The 19,962-nt window shown below is 36.3% G+C and overlaps 4 protein-coding genes across 8 annotated transcripts; 1 reads left to right on the top strand and 3 right to left on the bottom strand.

The window, feature by feature from the left end:
* The first annotated feature begins 1,140 nt into the window (after positions 1-1,140).
* Positions 1,141-10,078, top strand: LOC114732980 (pumilio homolog 1). 5 transcript variants are annotated; one of them, XM_028920402.1, is made up of 10 exons: positions 1,141-1,328; positions 1,542-2,101; positions 2,796-4,324; positions 4,412-4,553; positions 4,694-4,801; positions 5,303-5,515; positions 5,626-5,736; positions 8,161-8,355; positions 9,069-9,243; positions 9,610-10,078. In XM_028920402.1, exons 2-10 carry the CDS (start codon positions 1,559-1,561, stop codon positions 9,651-9,653), a joined length of 3,060 nt encoding a protein of 1,019 aa, XP_028776235.1. In that variant the 5' UTR covers positions 1,141-1,328; positions 1,542-1,558; the 3' UTR covers positions 9,654-10,078. The 5 variants fall into 5 exon arrangements, with proteins under 5 accessions (XP_028776235.1, XP_028776233.1, XP_028776236.1 ...); XM_028920400.1 differs by having other exon boundaries at positions 1,532-2,101; XM_028920403.1 differs by lacking the exon at positions 1,141-1,328 and having other exon boundaries at positions 1,335-2,101; positions 2,796-3,792; positions 3,928-4,324.
* A 2,960-nt stretch (positions 10,079-13,038) lies between these two features.
* On the bottom strand, positions 13,039-13,650 carry LOC114732938 (probable 2-oxoglutarate/Fe(II)-dependent dioxygenase). Its single transcript, XM_028920333.1, has 2 exons — positions 13,400-13,650; positions 13,039-13,316 (listed from the first exon to the last, which is right to left on the bottom strand). The coding sequence occupies exons 1-2, from the start codon at positions 13,571-13,573 to the stop codon at positions 13,068-13,070; spliced, it is 423 nt and encodes a 140-aa protein (XP_028776166.1). The 5' UTR covers positions 13,574-13,650; the 3' UTR covers positions 13,039-13,067.
* A 135-nt stretch (positions 13,651-13,785) lies between these two features.
* On the bottom strand, positions 13,786-14,501 carry LOC114732961 (S-norcoclaurine synthase 1-like). The gene is made up of 3 exons (XM_028920362.1): positions 14,223-14,501; positions 13,891-14,124; positions 13,786-13,794 (listed from the first exon to the last, which is right to left on the bottom strand). Exons 1-3 carry the CDS (start codon positions 14,499-14,501, stop codon positions 13,786-13,788), a joined length of 522 nt encoding a protein of 173 aa, XP_028776195.1.
* A 1,903-nt stretch (positions 14,502-16,404) lies between these two features.
* Positions 16,405-18,227, bottom strand: LOC114732960 (protein SRG1-like). The gene is made up of 4 exons (XM_028920361.1): positions 17,955-18,227; positions 17,635-17,882; positions 17,202-17,526; positions 16,405-16,674 (listed from the first exon to the last, which is right to left on the bottom strand). The coding sequence occupies exons 1-4, from the start codon at positions 18,225-18,227 to the stop codon at positions 16,426-16,428; spliced, it is 1,095 nt and encodes a 364-aa protein (XP_028776194.1). The 3' UTR covers positions 16,405-16,425.
* Positions 18,228-19,962: the final 1,735 nt, after the last annotated feature.

Here is a 19,962-nt window from a genome sequence, read left to right as displayed (position 1 = left end):
TAAGGTTATTCATCCCATGCTATTTTTCTTGCTGCTGTTAACAGTTTCCTTTCTTAGAATGTCCCGACACAACTACATTTTTAATCCTTTTCTTTTATATATATAATCTTTTATTTTACTTTACGTATTTATTTCAGTTGTTTCTCTTCTCAAATCCTTTTGCTGTCCTTTGTAAAGAGTCATCTTTTCATTATTCATGAGTCACTACCAATAAATGTCTTAAGAATTGTATGCCTATCCATCTCTCTCTGTTTTCAAAATCAACGCAAAACTTTAAAATTATATGTATTTTCCTTTTACTTTAGCACGTACGGACTGAATTTCTTTGCTCCCCTCCTTCTGCATCCCCTTCAAGGCACTCATTCACAATTCACATGCAACATAAAAAAAAAAAAAGATATTGAGGAAATTAAAAGAAATTATTGCAGAAAAATTGAACCATACATACATTTCTCTATTGAGAAAAAATATTTAATTTGAACATTAGTTTAGAGAGTTATGTATAACTTGTTTTTTCAGTTTAACAAAATAATTTTGCAGATTAAAAATAAAAGGTGGTGTACTCTTAAAATTTCTTTTTGAAATTTATTTTTCCTCCTTGAAGGAATGCATATGTTCTGAAAAATAATGAAAAAGTTTGTAAACTTCTCCATTGGGACCAACTCATCTTGGTATATATACAATTATTTTTAGTACAAAAATAATTCGAATTTTTGAAAGAATTTTAAATAATATTAAACAAAAATATTATTCAGCGAGTTTGGTGGTAGGCTCATAAAATCAATTTAAAAATTAAAAAAAATGATTAACCTGAGGAAGAATCCGTCAAACTAGTTTGATAACAAATCGATTTTTTTTTCCAATATTATTTCATTCGCAATAATATGTTTTATATTGTACAGGCACTACTGGGAGGATTTGGGCCTTCATAAAGCAATACATCTCATCTATACGCTTGAAAATAAATAATTATACATTCACTTTCCGGTCAAAAAAATAATTATACAAACATCATCTTGGACGAGTTAATAAAAACCCTAGTACTTTGTAATAAGAAATCTTCGCAAACATCATCTTTACCGTCACTTAAAATCTAACGGCTTGGCTTCAGCACTCGTGCTTATCACTACACTTCCACACCGCCCTTTACCATTCGCAGTCTCCTCTCTGTTTCTCTCCTAACATGGATGAAACCGTGGTCGATCTTCATCGTTATTTGCTCTGAGTCCGGTCCTCATATCACCATCTAAGTCTTAAACCGCGAGTGCAAACTCCATGCTTCACAATACAAGGGCAGATTTTCCATTCGCCCCCCTGACAAAAACTGAGTAATGGGCTGCCATAATCCTCAAAAATATAAACTTTTTGTAGCTTTAGCGAGAAAACTGTTCACACTTTAACCATTTTTTAGCTGATTATGTGCTTAAAGTTGCAGTCTTTGTGCAGTTACTGTGTGTGTATTTATATTTTTTCACTGAGTTCTATCTAACGTTCACCGATGAGTTCGGGGTCTGATACTAGTTACTCAAAGATGATGTCAGGTGTAGCGATTCGATCGATGTTCCAAAACTCTGATTACGGCGAAGATTTGAGTATGCTGATTCGCCAGCAGAGGCGGCAGCAGCATCAAGAAGCAAGTGAGCGCGAGAGGGAGCTTAACATGTACAGAAGTGGGTCGGCGCCTCCCACCGTCGAGGGCTCGCTTTCTGCTGTTGGTGCCCTGTTTGACACTTCGACGATGGTATCAGGTTTCGGCAAAGGTGGCGGCGGAGGAAGGGGTTTCACGAGCGAAGAGGAGCTTCGTGCTGATCCAGCGTATGCAAATTATTACTATTCGAATGCGAATCCAAACCCACGCTTGCCGCCGCCGTTGGTGTCGAAAGAGGACTGGCGTTTCACTCAACGTTTAAGTGGCGGGATTGGAGACAGGAGGAATGGAGACAGCTCGCTTTTTACGGTGCAGCCTCCGGGTTTTGATGGGAAGGACGAGAATGTTGTGAATAAAAGAAAGAGTGCGGCGGAGTGGGGCGGCAATGGGTTGATCGGGATGCCGCCGATGGGACTTGGGAGCAGGCAGAGGAGCATTACAGAGTTAATTCAAGTGAGCTTCTGTCAATTTCTTACGCTTTATGCCGATTTGTCTTTTTTAGACTGTTTAAATTGATAGTTGTAGGTACTTTGGTTTGGATTGGATTTCTTTAGCTGTGGGGTTTGAATTTCATCTTTGGGTTTATTTGTATGCTTCTAGTTTTCATGCGTATAGTAACTCCACAGCCTTCTATAAAGGTATAATGACGGGATTTGAGTGAGTGACCTAATCCTTATGAGGAGGAAAGCAATGCATAACATCCTTCTGCACTGAGTTCCAGTGAAATGGCTTCACATACTGAATTGGGATGTTCTGACGCGTTCTTTATAGATGGATTGACTTGGGGCTAATAATTGCTTTTTGTTATTGTTGTCCCACGTTTTTTCCCCCTTCCTGATTATTCTATTGTATCTTTACTATCCATTCCCATGTTTTTCAATCTTCAGCGAATTTCTAATTTTTTTACCCGGTTTTCATGTTCTAAGTTGATCGTGCTTTGAAGACTTCGTAGGTAGATGTATCAAGTTTCATTCATTTGAGCTACAATTTTGTGGAATAATTTTCGTTGTGAATTTCTATCGATATTATTAATTGAGTATGAACTAACATCGTTTGTTTTGCTTAATAATTTTGTTGCCTGTATGTTACTCCTGTATTGTCATTCTACTTATACTTTTCCTGCTTTTGTTTTACCATTTTTCCAAAGCAGGATGAGATAAATAGTTCATCATCTCTATCTAATCATCGCCAGCCTAGCTATAACGTATTTGATGACAGTGCTGATAACCCAGAAACCCATTTTGCTCAGCTGCACCAAGATTTGGCGGCTGCAGATGCTTTGCGTTCTGGTGGGACCACACTGGGCATATCTGGTGCCCAAAATCTTGGTGGATCAGCTTCTCAAACATACGCTTCTGCATTGGGAGCTTCCTTGTCAAGGAGCACTACACCTGACTCTCAACTTCTAGCTAGAGCTCCTAGTCCTTGTCTTCCACCCATTGGGGATGGGAGGTCTAACTGTAATGATAAAAAATCTTCCAGTGGTCAAAACTCATTTAATGCTGTATCATCCAGTTTAAACGAGCCTGCAGATCTGGTGTCTGCTTTGGCTGGCATGAATCTGTCCTCGAATGGCATAGCAAATGACGAGAAACATTCCAGTGGGCGTAATGAATCTGAGCACTCTCATACTATCAATTATCATGCATTCCTCAACAAGCCAGAACCCCTTCCTTATCAGCTTCACTCTGCTCCCCAGTTGACAAAAGCATCTCACTTGAAAGTGAATAATAGCAGTGGTTTCAGAGTGGATCTAAATAACTCTTTAGCAAACGCAAGTGAGCAGTTAGAGCTCCATAACTCTGCTGGGATTTCTGTTAACTCAGGTTTAAAAGGACCTGCTACACCAACTTTTACTGGTAGAGGGAACTCACTTGTTCATCATCAAAATTTGGATGGTAGGACTATCTCATACCAAAACTATGGGTTGAATGGGTATGCTGTGAATACTTCTTCACCACCAATGATGGCGAGTCAGCTTGGTAGTGGTAATTTGCCCCCTTTCTTTGAAAATGCTGCTGCTGCTGCACTAGGAGCAAATAGCATGGACTCCGGAGCCTTGGGAGGAGGTGTAGCTTTAGGACCAAATTTATTATCAGCATCAGAATTACAAAATGCAAGCAGGATGGGAAATAATGCTTCAGGTAGCTCTTATCAGGCCCCCTTAGTGGATCCTTTATATCTTCAATATTTATTATCAGGTGAAGTTGCAGCTGCACAGGTTGCAGCCCTTAATGACCAAGCAATAAATAAGGAATGCTCAAATAATTCATTTACAGATTTGCTTGGCCTCCAAAAGGCTTACGTGGAGTCACTGATTGCTCCTCAAAAGTCGCAGTTTGCTGTTCCATACCTTAACAAGTCTCCTAGCCTGAACCACACTTATTTTGGAAATCCAACATATGGTGTGGGAGTGTCTTATCCAGGGAGCCCATTGGCTGGCTCCTTCTATCCAAACTCGCCCCTTGGACCAGGTAGTCCTATGAGGCAAAGTGAGCGGAATATGCGTTTGTCTGGAATGAGGAATGTGACTGGTGGTTTCATGGGAGCTTGGCATTCCGATTCTGTTGGCAACTTGGATGAGAATTTTGCACCATCCTTGTTGGACGAATTTAAAAGTAATAAAACCAAATGTTTTGAACTTTCAGAAATTGCTGGCCATGTTGTTGAGTTCAGGTGCATACTAGTGATCATAGTTTTCTTGTTTGTTGATTTTGAACTAAGATCTAATTGGTGTTTATTGTTTTTCCTTTTCTTGCACAGTGCTGATCAATATGGAAGCCGATTTATCCAACAGAAACTTGAGACCGCCACAATGGAAGAGAAAAACATGGTGTTCAATGAAATCATGCCACAAGCTCTTTCTCTAATGACCGATGTTTTTGGTAATTATGTAATTCAGAAGGTAGTATTTTCTCTCTTTTATATATATCTGAAACATCCTTGATGTGCCATTTGAGTTTGTATAACATTTTTATAGTATGCTCAAGTGAATGAGATATTCCTGTTGGACTTCGTGCTTAACACATGCTGGTTCTTATTCAGTTTTTTGAGCATGGAACATCAGCACAAATAAGAGAACTGGCTGAGCAGCTTACTGGTCATGTTCTGACCCTAAGTCTTCAAATGTATGGCTGCCGAGTTATCCAGAAGGTATTCTTGTTTTATCCGCCGTTGGCTCCTTTAATCGTATGTCACTTTTCATAGAGCACTATGTTGTGGACTTGTTATGTTCTATTTGTTGGAAAGAGGAAGGCTTTTCAAGTTACTGTCTATGAGGAAATTGAGGACAAGTCACACAAATATTCCTCCAACTTCTACATTGTGTCTATATTACTATGTCACTATTAAGAGGTCTGTGGAGGGGCCATGCTGTTAAAACCACTGCAATTTGGTACATTTGTGATGCTATTTTTATGGCCACCCTTCGTGGGTGGTGCGGGTGGAGCTGGTAGCAATCAGATGTTTTAGTTTCTTATTTCCTTAATTTGAAATTGCTAGAATGCCTTAACAGTTTTGGTGAGTATCTGCAGATGAGAGACAATTTTGTTTTGGTTTGACTCAGTCATGTGCAATTATTCCTCATGCATTTCGGCAGATATGTTGACTACTATGGTGCTGTAAATGATGAATGCTGTTTGTGTTGCTTTTTAGGCTATAGAAGTTGTTAACCTGGATCAACAGACTAAAATGGTAACAGAGCTGGATGGTCATATCATGCGCTGCGTACGTGATCAAAATGGAAATCATGTAATCCAGAAGTGTATTGAATGTGTACCTGAAGATGCTATCCACTTTATAGTTTCTACATTTTATGACCAAGTTGTGACATTGTCAACTCATCCATATGGCTGCCGTGTGATACAGGTCAAAGACACCTTTTTTCCCCATAATTTGTGTGTGGGGACTATTTGGCTGTATTGATACTTTGACAGATAATAATGGTAAACCTGAACTTGATAGTTTTCTGTAAACAGAGAGTCTTGGAGCATTGCCATGATCCCAAAACGCAGCAGATAATGATGGATGAGATTCTGCAGTCTGTTTGCTTGTTAGCACAGGACCAATATGGGAATTATGTCGTACAGGTTTGTTATAATTCTCAGTCTTCTTACTTGTATCCACTTGGGGCTAATTCGTGATCTTTTGGTTAATATGTTGGCAATCGCATATTAAATTGTTATTTTGAACAATTTTGGTCTTCTATTTTTATTAATTCATTACGAGTAAAAGTGTATTTGTACATTGTATGAAACATCTATGATGGTTGAGTAATTAAAAAATTTGTGAAGAGAAGGATTCATATCCAATATGCTGAAAAACTTAGTTGTCAGTCCTGGTTTGACCTGGCTTGTTGGACCAGAAACCATCGTTTTGAATCCTAAGTTTCTCCTGTTAGACCATAAGTGCACGAAAGGAGGAATACTTTTGTGTACGTTCATTGACCTGTATGATCAAGCTTGGTCATTATTACTACAACTATATCTTAGCTACCCATCTCAAGTACCCGTGCTGCTCTCATTTGGTTGATCGCCAAGTAAAATATATGAAAAATGTAATTCACTGTGCCATTAGACATCTATATATTCCTGTATAGTTCACTTTTGATTAAGGGCATTTTATCCGACCTTGTTATGCTCCTAACACGAGAAGGTTAAGAAACTTTATGACAATAGTTGACAAGTGACAAAAAGTATTGTATAACCATGCATAATAATGATTAAAGTTTCCTTTTGAGCAAGTGATTATAGTTTATCTTGAATTATGGTGGCTATTAAATTAAAGTCTTTATTACAATAACAAAATAATGGGAAGCCTTATCTCACTAGGTGGAGTCGATTACATAGATTGCACAAGCCTGTTAGCTTTATCGATGACCAAATTGTTGGATATATTGTTAGCTAGCAGGTCCTATTTAGGAATTTCATTGAGTGTTCTCTTTGGTAGTCTTTTACCTCTCTTTACGAGATTCAAAACTGTTTGTTCTATACTCTTCACTAGTGCCTTCAACGGTGTTATGTGTACATGTCTGAATGACCTTGAACAATTTTCTATCATTTACTCTTCAATAGATGCCACGCTAACTCTCTCTCGTATGTTCATTATGAATCTTTTTTTTTTTTTTCCATCTCAACATCTTCATTTTTGCTACCTCAGCTTTATGTTCTTGTTGTTCCTTTAAAGTCCAACATTTATTGCCATATAACATTGTTGATCTTATAATTGCTTAACAAAACTTTCTTTTAAGCTTATTAGGTGCTTTTCAGTTACAAATAACTCTTGTAGCCTTTCTGCACTTGAACCACCTAGTTTGCATTTTATGTGCAATATCTTCATTAATTTCATTGTCATCTTGTATAATTGATCCAAGATATTTGAACTTTGTCATTTGTGATATGACTTGATCTCCTATTTTAACCTTCAAATAACCTTTACCTTGCCTCTTATTAAATTTGCAATGCATATATTTTGTCTTACTCTTGAAGAATCAAGAAAATGCAGCTTGTATAATTGATCCTTGATGCAAGCCAATCCTTATAGAAAAGTCTTGTCTCACCTCTACACATTCTTTCATTAGTTGTTGCCCCCTCGTACATATCTTATGTAACTTTGATACATGCAACACACTTCTCTTTTCTAAAGCTTTGCAAAGCACTTCTCTTGGTACATGATGATAAGCTTTTTCCAAGTCGATGGAAACCATATCCAAGTCTCTTTGCTTTGGAACTTTTCCATTTATGTCTTTAGTAAAGAGACCACTTCTATTGTAGACCTTATTTCCAAATTGGTTCTCAAAAATACGAGTGTTCAATTACTCTTTTCCACAATTTCATTGTATGGCCCATAAGTTTTATCCTTTTGCACAATAACCAAAAAAGCCTTATCCTACTAGGTGATGTCGGCTATATGGATTGCCCATACTCAACCAACGACTTGATGAAATCCCCACTGAAGTGTTAAGGCCAAAAGGGTGTGTCGTAGCTAACTAAATTATTTAATGAGATTTTATGGTCCAAGAAAATGCTTGATGAATGAATGACAAGCACTTTAATTCCTATTTACAAGAATAAAAGGTCTATTCATAATTGTGCAAGCTACAAAGGGATCAAACTTGGTAGCAATGATGTTTGCCTTGGTTTGATGGCTATTGAAGAAGCAAGGACATGGATTGATCGACTGAATACTGTTAAAACGTTAGGGTCATTGTTCTTATAATAGAACAATTTCTGACTACTTTCTGAAGTGTGAATTAAGGTAGTTAGGGAGGGAGACTACGAATTGATGTAAGTCAGATAGATGGCCCAAATTTGATGCTTAATAATTTGATCAGAGTGTTTGATGGAATAGTTGGTGAATGCGTGCTTATTTCAGAGTTGAATTTCTTTTGTCTTTTTAGACTGAACTAGCTTTAAAATATCTATACTCTTTTCTAAAGTTTCTAGTTGCTCGGCATGGAATTCAGACTTTCTTTGAGCTCATTTGGGTTATTCTGATTATTGCATAAAATTCAGCACGTGCTGGAGCATGGGAAGCCACATGAACGTTCAGCTATTGTGAAGCAATTAACTGGGCAAATTGTGCAGATGAGCCAGCAGAAGTTTGCCTCTAATGTTATAGAGAAGTGTCTAACTTTTGGAACGCCAACAGAACGCCAGACCCTAGTGAATGAGATGCTTGGTTCCACTGATGAAAATGAGCCCTTACAGGTTTGTGGTCCCTATCACTGGGGAAGTGAAGCTCTTTTCTTGTTTGTATCATGTTTCTCTGAGGTTTAGAATCTTTATGATGTCCAATGCTTTCATTTAATTCTCATATCCCACTTAGTGCTAGTTTGGATTTGCTTATTTTAAGTGATTTTACACTATTGGCCAAGAAAAAGTGATTTTATGTTTTACGAGGTAAACTCGTGAGAGGAGTTTTATCTCATTAAATGCAAATATAATTATTTGTTGTGAAACCAAATGGGCACTTATGTGCCTTTCAGAGTGGTTTTTATGATCTCTTAATTTCCCAATATTGAAAGTATACATGTGATGCTACAAGGGGAGATAAAACAGCATTCCAGATCATTGAGTGTGCTCAATGAGAGGTTTTGATAATCGATCAAGTGTTGAGATGGTTGATCATGGTTATAGGGGAACTGAATTTGTTTTGTCATGGTTAGAAGTTCTGCATTCATGCTGGCATAATATTCATAATATAACAATTTAGTTGCATCATGTGTATTTCTTTTGAAATCTGTTAGCAAGAGACAAGCTTTAACATGGGGAACAGGATGGGAAGGTTAACTCTTACTCACAGAAACTCTTTCTTGATTTTGGTGCTGTAATTATATTATGTTCTTACTTAAGGTTAAGATTTTGTGTAATTTCGTTGTATATCAGATTTTCTCATCTTTTGCTTGGTCTGTTGGTTGTAGGTGATGATGAAAGATCAGTTTGCGAACTATGTTGTACAGAAGGTGCTGGAAACTTGTGATGACCAGCAGCTTGAGCTCATCCTTAATCGAATAAAGGTTCACCTGAATGCGTTAAAGAAGTATACTTATGGGAAGCACATAGTTGCACGTGTAGAGAAACTGGTTGCTGCTGGAGGTACGAGTCATTTTTCTAATTTCCCTCCTCTCATTTTGGGTCAAACTTATGAATTGAGTATCATGAATCTGAACACGCTCTGTTAATGCTTGGGCTATTCATTAATCATTTTCGTTAATATTATGCTCGATGAAATCCGTTTCTTCCATCCTAAAGAATATGCAGAGTAGACTATCCAGTGCATTCTGATCACTTCTATTTCTGTGTAATGAATTTTTTTCAAAGAACAGAACGGAAGTTTTATGGTGTCTGTTCACTTATCATTTAGTCCTGAAAAATATCAGTCTGTCAAATATTCATTGGAAAACCTCTCAATTGCTTCCTCTCACGTATTAACACATGATTTTTGCATTTGAATGTATGCAGAAAGGAGGATTAGTCTGACTCTTCATCCTGCACAGGTCGTATAGGAAGTAAAATTATTGTATGGCTAACTGAGTATAATACAAGCTCCTTCTCTTGTTAATTTTCGCATCTGGCGGCTTCCATCTGTCAGTTTGGTTCTGACTGGTGGGAGCTGATCGAGAATAAGGAATCATGGGGTGTACTCAAAACTGTATATTTGCTAGTTTGAGGGTATATATTTATGTCTAGAATGAGAATCACGTTAGCTGACGCCGGGGCTGTGAATGATGACGCCTGATGCCCAAGAAGAGATAAATTTGTTCCCTAGCTTTTTATCAGGTTGTAAAGGTAGGTGGTTTTTTCCTTCACGATTGTGACTGTAAAAAGAATGTTCTACTAAGTTGCGAGATCCCTTGTGTTTGAGACCCACAATTTTTTGTGGTGCATGAGATTTCCATTTTGCCCTTCAGTTAATCTACTTTTCCTTCTCTCAGTAGTTTTTCATTCTGTCATTAGCGCTGTTTTCTTGGCCTTTACATGACTGGAGATTGTATGTACACTACTAAGTTAAAATCTGAAAGATGTCACTATACTAAGGTTGATTATAAGGATTAAGGGTTAATTCATTTGATATGGAGGTTGGTAGTACGGCTAAGTCTCTTGTTAACTTGAGCACTGCTCGAATGTGAGAGAATTGAGGAGGAAAAGGTGCGGCAGAATATTTAACTTGATCACTGCTCGAATGTGAGAGAATCAAGGGCTTTTCCATCGAGCTTCCTGCTTACGAAGTGCCTTACATAGTCGATGTACTTGATGCTCCTGTACACGGCAGAAGCATCAAGCAGCATTAGGTCCACTGGATCCATTTCTGCTTCATCATGTGGGAACACACGTTGCTATTGAAATTCTTCTGCTGCTTTCATTTGTAATTACTCTCTGCTGAACGCTCTTGCACCTTCCATTGCTCCAAAGCTGCATTTTTGGGTCCAATTCATGATCTCACAGACCAAATGAGTTCTGAAGGATGGAGATGGATGAATTGAAATTGTTGGTATTTTTTTGCCCGATGCTCGCCAACATTAACAACAAAAGCGTTGGGAAGGGGGTTGATAGGAATCCAATGGCAATTGGAAGAACAGTGATATGATCATGCAGGAGAATGGTTATGGTGCTCCCATCGAAGTGAGGACTGATACCAAGAACAAGGTCAGGTTTGGGGCATGGTGGATAATAATTCATACGCATGCCAAGTCTTGCCACTTGGTGCAGCTGTTTTTACTTCGTCTTCATTCCCAACAACACTGATAAAATTCCCAAGTATCTCTTCACTTACCCTGCTTGCTTCTCTCGCATTGTATTCTAATGTCTCCCTGCCCATGATAGTTTCTTTATTGTTAAAAAAATGAGAGCAAATAGCAACAATGAAAATGTAAAGAATAGACTTTGGACATAATATATACCTGAAACATGGTACCGTAAGTGGCCGGTACTTCGAGATTTCTATCTCGAGGAGGGTTGGTCATGAGGATCATAATGTCTGGCCAATCCAATTTCTGATCTTGAGACAAAACAAAGGCTTGTCCGTATCCCTGTATGTCATTCTCTGCCATCGAATATTTCTGCTTTTCAATTTCCAGATCAAAAAATCCTGTCCCTGCATCCTCCTCCTCGTGCATCAACTCTTCTCCCACTGCATGATTTATTATCTATATAAATAATTTCAGAGACCGCATTTAGAATTCTCCAGCACAATGGGAAGCAAAGAATCTTACAAACATCAAGTGATATATTGAGTGGATGCACGTAGAAGAGAACCCATTCTTTGCAGGCAAAATCGAGCTTCTTTTGTTCACGTTGGCCAGCAATGAGAAATCTATCGCCGGAATTTCAGAAGAAATATGAGGAAGTTGATTAAAAACTGGTCTCTTTCTTGGTCTCATATATCTGTGAGGAACATTGTGGGGGTCATCTTCACCATCTCTTGTACACGTGGCACTGGTAGGGATTTTCCCTACCCCAAACCACCATCTTTTTCCCCGTTGCTTTTGCTTTCTGACATCAATTGTTGCTACCCTGTTCCTAAATCCTTGCTCACCTGGAAAATCAAGCTTTTCCTTTTTGTTTTATAGTTCAATCTAGTGGTGGATCGAACCCGTCTCATTGGTTTGCTTAGCCGGCCTTCAGTTTGGATATTCTAGTTAAGAACAGAAGAGGAATCCATGTGTAATGTCTAAATTGTTGTGATCAGATTCCTCGTTGAAACATGCCAACATTTTTAAAATAAATTACTATCTCTGGTCCTTGATATAAGAATTAGTTTGGGGTTAGATATGATCCTAAATATAAGACCTTAGTTTATTTTGTCTCTCAAATACATATTTTTTCCCTCTAAAATATTTTTATTGATTATAAGAAATTTCCACAAAAAAATAGTTCTAATGTACATGAGATGGTAATGTAGAAAAGTCAATATATGTTTGTTACAAATAAACAGTTTTACTAATTTTATTAATTTCTCTCAATTGAAAAAGCTTATGATAATTATATGTGGGAACAATACTAAACGCTTTGAAGAAAGAAGCACATAGTTAGAAAATGAACTTAAGATCAGTACTTTCTAGTTGGAAAATGAAAGATGCTAATATTAGTCTAATATTTAAGCTTGATTATAAGTATTGAGGATTGAATTATTTGATACAATATAGGCTAAAAGTTAGACTTATCAATTGGGTCTGACTTGTTGGACCTTTAGCTTCAATTTTTTTTTTTTTTAAGGGCAAGCCTTTGTAAATTGGGGATTTTTAGTGTAAATTGGCTTTTCGGCGTGATCTTTAAGGTTACGTTTGGTATGAAGTATTAAAAATGAGGGGTAAAGATTGAGATTGGGGTTAAAAATATGTTAAAAGGATGCTTGACATGAATGATTTCTGATCACATAGGATTAGGCGATCCCATATAGATAGGATTGGAGAATACCACCTCCCCTCATGATATTCGCCAATCCCACATATATAGGTTTGTCTAATCTCAAATATCATACAATTATTCATGCTAAACACTTTTTTACTATAGTTTTGCATTTTCTATTTCAATCCTTATCCCTCATTGTTAATGCTTTGTATTAAACGGGACTTGAGAGTCTTGTACCTGTATCACTCAGCTTAGCACTTATTTTGGTCCTTTAATGTATACATTGATTTTTTGTTTATTGGAATCTATATATTTGTTATAATTATAATGAACAACGATAAGCTTTGTTTTGTTTTGTTTTTAAATAAAAAAGTTATTTGAGCTTTCAGCTCGGCTCTAAGCCTGATCAATTAGGAGCGTACCTAGAAAATATTCAAGGTAAGGCTTATAAACTCGAGCCCATGTATGTTGAGCTGGCATAGCTAAATCTCTTGTTAACTTCTCGAATATGAAAGAACTAGAGGTAAAAAGGGGTAACATAATTTTAGTTGGCCTACTCTAAATTGGTATTATGAGTTGGCTTGTAGCTTAAGAAAATCAAGGGCTTTCCCATCAAGTTTCCTGCCCATGAAATGCCTCATATAGTCAATACACTTGATGCTTCTGTACATGGCAGGACTATTGCGCAACATTGGCTCCGCTGGACCCATTTCTGCTTCATCATGTGGACTCACCAACATAGCTATCGAAATTCTTGCTCTGCTTTCATTTGTCACTGCTCTGTGCTGAACGCTCTTGTACCTCCCATTGCTCCAAACCTGCATTATTGTATCCAAATCATTATCTCATAGCTAATATACCATGTTTGAATTAGAAGACCATAAATTGAAATTGTGGGTACCTCAAGAGTATCACCAACATTAACAACAAAAGCACCAGGAAGAGGTTTGACAGGAATCCAATGGCCATGGTGATGAATCCGAAGAGCAGTGATGTGATCATCTTGCAGAAGAATGGTTATGGTGCCACTATCAGAATGGGGACTGATACCAAGAACAAGATCAGGTTGGGACATGGTGGATAGTAGTTCATACGCACTCCTAGTTTTACCACTTGGGGCAACTCTTTTAGATCTTCCTCTTCCATTCCCATCAACACTGATAAGTTCCCAAGTATCCCTTCACTTACCCTGCTTATTTCTCTAGTGTACTCTTCCGATGTCTCCCTGTTCATGTGGGTTTCTTTTTTCTTAAAAAGTGAAACTTTGGAAACAATTTCTACAAATAGCTACAATGGCTGAAAAAGTAAAGAAGAAACAATTTCTACAAATAGCAACAATGGCTGAAAAAGTAAAGAACATGAGCATTGTAACACATACTTGAAACCTATTACTGTAAGTGGCCAGTACTTGAGATTTCTATATTGAGGAGGGTTGGTCATGAGGATCATAATGTCAGACCAGTCCAATTTCTGATCTTCTGACACTACAAAGGCCTGTCCGTATCCTTGGATGTCATTTTCTGCCATTGAACATTTCTGCTTTTCCTCCATTCCCAGATCAAAGAATCCTCTCCCTGCTTTCTTCATCTTCTGCATTAAATCTTCTCCCACCCCATGATTTATTATCTATATATGTATTTTCAGAGGCTGTGCTTAGAATTTTGGAATGCATGAGGTATCAAATAATCTTACAAACTCCGAATAAAAATTTTCACTGGGTATACCTGGAAGAAACCCCATTCCTTGCAGGCAGAATCGAGCTTCTTTTGTTCATGTTGATCTCTTTTGGCCAGCAATGAGAAATCTAAAACAGGAATTTCAGAAGAAATTGGAAGAAGTTGATCCAAAACTGGTCTCTCTTCTTGGTCTCTTATGTATCTGTGAGGAACATTGTGAGCATCATTCTTCACTATCTCTTGCACACGTGGCACTGGTAAGGATTTTGCGCACCCTAAACCCTCGTCTTTTTCCTTGCAGCTTTTGCTTTCTGATTTCATTTCCATTGCTCTCTGGTTCCTTTTCTCACCTTCAAAATAAAGCTTTGCCTTGTTGTTTTATAGTACCATCTGGTGTTAGGATTGGACCCTTTTTCATTGGTTTGTCAGCCGACCTTCTTCTTCGAGGTTCTAAATAAAAAAAATAAATAAATAAAAGAGGCATCTGTGTGTAATTTGGAAACATTTTAGTGATCAGATTCCTCATTAAAAATCGTCAAATGTGCCCAAGCTGGGTGATACTATATTGTTTCTCAAGTGAGGGAATGAAGGTGGTCACATGGATTTAGAGACAGCGATGCATATTTGAAAATTGAAAACATTTTAAAGAATCCAATGTATGACGTGCCAACAATAAGCAAGTGTATACTTTTTAATGAAAGTAAATACTTATTATATTTTAATTAAAAAAGGTTTATGATAATGATATATGGAAATAGTGTTTAAATTTAAATATTGAAGCATGTGCTCATAAAAATTGCACATTTTACCTTTTTTTTTTTGTTTTTTTAACTGTTATGTGGATTGATTGGGTTATGATTTTCAACTTATCAAATCGAGTTAAATTGGCTAATTCATTCAATCTACGATTCAAGGTGGGTGGCCTGTTTAACTCATATAGACAATTTTAACGATTCTAGTTACTTGATTATGTTTGTACTTTTTTTTAATAAAATTTTTGCATTGGATGTTACGCAAAAAGCAAAATCAGTCTCACCACTGGTAGGTTTTGGCTAATTAAAATTGAATGTTCAGTGAAATTTGAAAGAATGTAGGACTCAAACCCTTCTAATTGTTAACAATATAAGAAGAAATTGGGAGAAAAATCCTCCATCAAGAATTTTATTAGCGAGAAGGTACCAAAATTAAAATACCAATACTTTATTTGTACAAAATTTACAAAATATTAATACTTTCTGAATATAAAAATGACTAACTGGATATGACACTACCTCCAATCCTTGATATAAGAGCTAGTTGATTAATTTGAATAGATTAAGAAAATTAGTTATGTTAGTTATTTGTGATAAATAGGTGTTGTCTTTTCTAAAATACTTTTGTTAATCATGTATATTAGTTAGAACTACCATTTAATGAAACATTTAACATATATAACTATTACAAGGACTAGCTTGAAAAAAATAGATAAATATAAGAGACAAAGTGAATTGAAGTCTTACATGTAGGACCAAATTGAATGTCCAACTAACTCTTATATTAAAGACAGAACGTATTATTTTAGTTTTCGGTCAAAAAATATGATACTTCAGTTAATTTTCACTTTTGGAGGCTGGCGGTGCATGAGATTTCATTTTTGTTCTTCTCTTTATCCATTTTTTCCTTGTGTCTCTCATGTTGATATTGCCGCCTTGCTTTATAGTAACTATACTGTGATACTCTCGGGTTAAATATATTCATAGGTTTTAATAACTAATTTGTCAATAAAATATAGGGATTGGGTGTATGATTAGGCCATATTTGGAAAGCCATTACAAATGAGCCTTCAACTTGCAACTTTTGAGATAAGCTTAATTTCACATTATTTCGGTACTCCAGACCAATTCAAGAAAATATTTTTATAATACTACTCCCGATCTTTAATATAAGAGCTAATTGATAAATAGATTAAAAAAATCTAGTTAAGTTAATTATTTATAATAAAGAGATGTTTTTTTAAAAATATCTTTGTTAGTTAAATATATTAGCTAGAACTACTTTTATTATAAGAATTGACTTAGAAAATAAATAAATAAACAAATATGATAGATAAAATAGATTACAGTCTTATATTTAGAATCAAAATAAAAGTTAAACAAACTTTTATATTAAAAAGTAGAGGCACTGAGACGGTATATTGACGAAAGAGCGTGGAAAAAGAGATGCAACATGATTAGAACTTGTATTGGGCGTGTGTTTTTCAAATTGATGGTATTTAGGAGTTGGCGTGAATCTTAAGAAAGTCAAGGGCTTTGCCATCAAGTTTCCTGCTCAAGTAGTGCCTGGCATAATCAATGCACTTAATTGTTGTGTACAAGGCAGGACCATGACGCAGCATTGGTTCCAATGGACCCATTTCTGCCTCATCATGTGGAGCCACAAACATTGCTATTGACATTCTTCCTCTGCTTTCATTTGTCACCGCTCTGTGCTCAACACTCTTGTACCTCCCATTGCTCCAAACCTGCATTTCTCAATCTCATAGGATAGAACTAGGATTAACTAATATATTATCTCCAATCATTAATATAAGATCTGTTTAACTAATTTAGATAGATTAAGAAAATTATTTAAATTAGTTATTTATTAAAAATATGTTAGCTTTTTTAAAATACCTTCTTAAATCATTTGAATTGAAATTATCTTTAATGCAAACTCTCTTTATATGTACAATCAATAGGGTTAGTTTGGATAAATAAGATGGGCAAAATAAATTTGAGTCATATATTTAGAAGTAAGTTCAACTCTTTACTAGCTCTTATACCTCCGGTCTTAAATATAAGAACTAATTTGTAGTGTAATTTACACTACAATATAACTCTTATATTTAGAACTGGTAATAGTATTAGGGACTAGAGGTAGTATGAAGTTTGTATAGGTTCAGTGAAAAGTGTGTGTAAGTGTGAGTGTGTGTGTGTAGCATAAGATTGAAAACTTGTGGGGTCATGGTCTGTGCCAGTCTTGGACGAATTGAAATTTGCTGGGGCTTACCTCAAGAGCATCGCCAACGTTAACAACGAGAGCACCGGGAAGAGGTTTGACAGGAATCCAATGGCCATGGTGATGAATCTGAAGAGCAGTAATGTGGTCATCTTGCAGAAGAATGGTTATGGAGCCACCATCAGAATGAGGACTGATACCAAGAACAAGGTCAGGTTTAGGGCATGGTGGATAATAGTTGATACGCATTGCTAGCTTGATATCTTGGTGCAACTCTTTGAGGCCTTCCTCTTTCAGTCCCATCAATACTGAGAGATTCCCAAATATCTCTTCACATACCCTACTTATTTCGATTGTGTATTCTTCCACTGTCTCCCTGACCACACAGGTTTTGAACAAGAAAAGGGGAAAGACATTGATATGTAACATGAAACATGAGAGAACAATTAGTGTAGGAGTACAAGGTCAGTGATCAGTTACATACTTGAAACCTGGTACTGTGAGTGGCCAGTATTTAAGGTTTCTGTATTGAGGAGGGTGGGTCACGAGAAACATGAGATCAGCCCAATCCAATTTCTGATCTTCCGAAACCACAAAGGCATGCCCATATCCCTGTATGTCATTTTCTGCCATTGTATATTTCTGCTTTTCCTCCATTTCCAGATCAAAGAATCCTGTTCCTGCATCCTTCATCTTCTGCATCAACTCTTCTGCAACCCCATGATTTATTATCTGCACAAATAGCTTTATAAGTAATCAAAGAATCTTATTCTTAAACGACAACTGAACCATAAATGGGAGTACCTGGAAGAAACCCCAATCCTTGCAGGCGAAATGGAGCTTTTGTTGTTCATGTTGGTCTCTTTTGGCGAGCAATGAGAAATCTATGATGGGAATTTCTGCAGAAGTCGGAGAAAGCTCATCCAATACTGGTCTGTCTTTGGGGTCTCTGATGTATCTGCGAGGAATAGTGTGAGAGTCATTCTGGACCACCTCTTGCACACTGGGCACTGGTAAGGATTTTCCCCAGCCTAAGCCACCATCTTTCTCTATGTTGCTTTCAGATTTCATTTCCATTGTCGCTCTTTTGTTGCTTTGTTTGCATCAAACTCAAGCATTTCTCGTGGTTTTATCCATCAAGGCGATGTACGGATGAACTCCTCTTCCTTGGAATACTCAGCCGACCGGCCTTTTTATGATGTCTTTAGCCCCCCCCCCCCACGCTTTAAAGCCAAAAAATGAAGGGCATAAAATAGACTCATCAAATGTAAATATCTTCAATTTTATAACAGTTTTTTTTCTCTATTTTCACAATTAAAAAACTTCCACTAAGCTTAAGAGAAGTTCGCATAATTTATTTTTATATTAAAAAGACATTTTGTATGAATCTGTAAAGCGAAGTTACCCAAAAAAAAAAAAAACTTGGTTTTCTTTGCTTCCTCCTTGACTTTGTATGTTCCGCGGCCGGCTTTCCTTTTGGGATCACTTGTTGGTGTTTAAGGTTCCAATAATAAGTGTACAATTTTTAATGAAGCCCTCTTGAGGTCATCAAATTGATGTATTGAGCCGGGCACTGGACCAAGAGTGTTTTTTTTTTTTAATAGTTTTTAATTAATTATATATTTTTGTACTTAGTTTTGATTAAAAAAATTATGACAATGATATAACGTGCCGTTGTATTTTTTTTTTTTTAGCTTCTCATGGAAGAGTTCAAAAGTTTTTGTTTCAAACCGTGGGCCAATTAATCTATTTGTACCAAAGTGTTTTTTTATAATTAGGCTAAAGTATATTTTTTGTATTTTAATTTCATGCAAGGTTTTATTTTGATCCCTTAACTTTAAAAAGTAAACTTTTAGTCTTCTAATCCTAGAACTGTTAACAAAAAATAATAATATTGAACTCTTAATTGTTGGTAAAACATTACTAAATGCTATAATATTAAGTTTAATTTTCAAAATAATCATGATTGTTACAAAAATCATCACTTAAAACTAACAATTTTAGGGTTAAAGAACTAAGAGTATACTTTTTAAAGTTAAGGATCCAAATTGAAACTTTATGTAAAGTTAAAAGACCAAATGTATATTGTAGCTTTATAATTATTAATGAACTTCTTATTTAATTAATTATTTTATTGATTTTATTTATAATGTACTATCAACATATTTAACACTTCTAGCTTGTAATTAATTAGTGCTAAAATTAAAAGTAGCAGAAATGATGATATAATGCAGTGAAACAAAATTATCCTATCGGCGGTAAAGAGAAAGAATAATAACAATATAACAAAATTATTCCATCGAAACAAAATAAACAGTAACCAAAAAAAAAAAAAAACCTATACGCAGAAATGAGATGAAAACTGGTGGAAAGCATGTTTGAGATTATATATAAATATATAACCTCATCATTAACTGTCTTGTTCATGGAAACTGAAATGATCATAATCAGGAATGAGGACGAGGCCAGATTCTATGTTGGCAAGATCTTCCAAAAGAATCTGATAATGCAGTACCACTTCATCCACTGACTTGTCTCCCAGATATCGAGCTATGGCTTGCCAACGATCTGGTCTGTCTTCTTCAACATTGGCAAGCGCAGTTTCAAATAACTTGTTCTGTTTCCATGTCCATGACGATGATGTCTTTTCTCTCATGTTCTTCCCCGTCCTCGTCCTTTCTTCACTAATTGAGCTTGATCCCATGATTAATTAGATCGAGATTGGAATATGATGTTTGCAATTTAAAATGGTGTGCGTGTGTGTGTCTATAAAAATATAAATATGTATATATATATAATGGCGAAACTGTTT

The sequence above is a fragment of the Neltuma alba genome, unplaced genomic scaffold, assembly GCF_004799145.2.
Source record: "Neltuma alba isolate B1F8T4 unplaced genomic scaffold, ASM479914v2 tig00012957_pilon, whole genome shotgun sequence".
Lineage (NCBI taxonomy): Eukaryota > Viridiplantae > Streptophyta > Magnoliopsida > Fabales > Fabaceae > Neltuma > Neltuma alba.
Note: the sequence above shows the minus strand (reverse complement) of the source record. Positions and strands in the feature narration are given on the sequence as shown.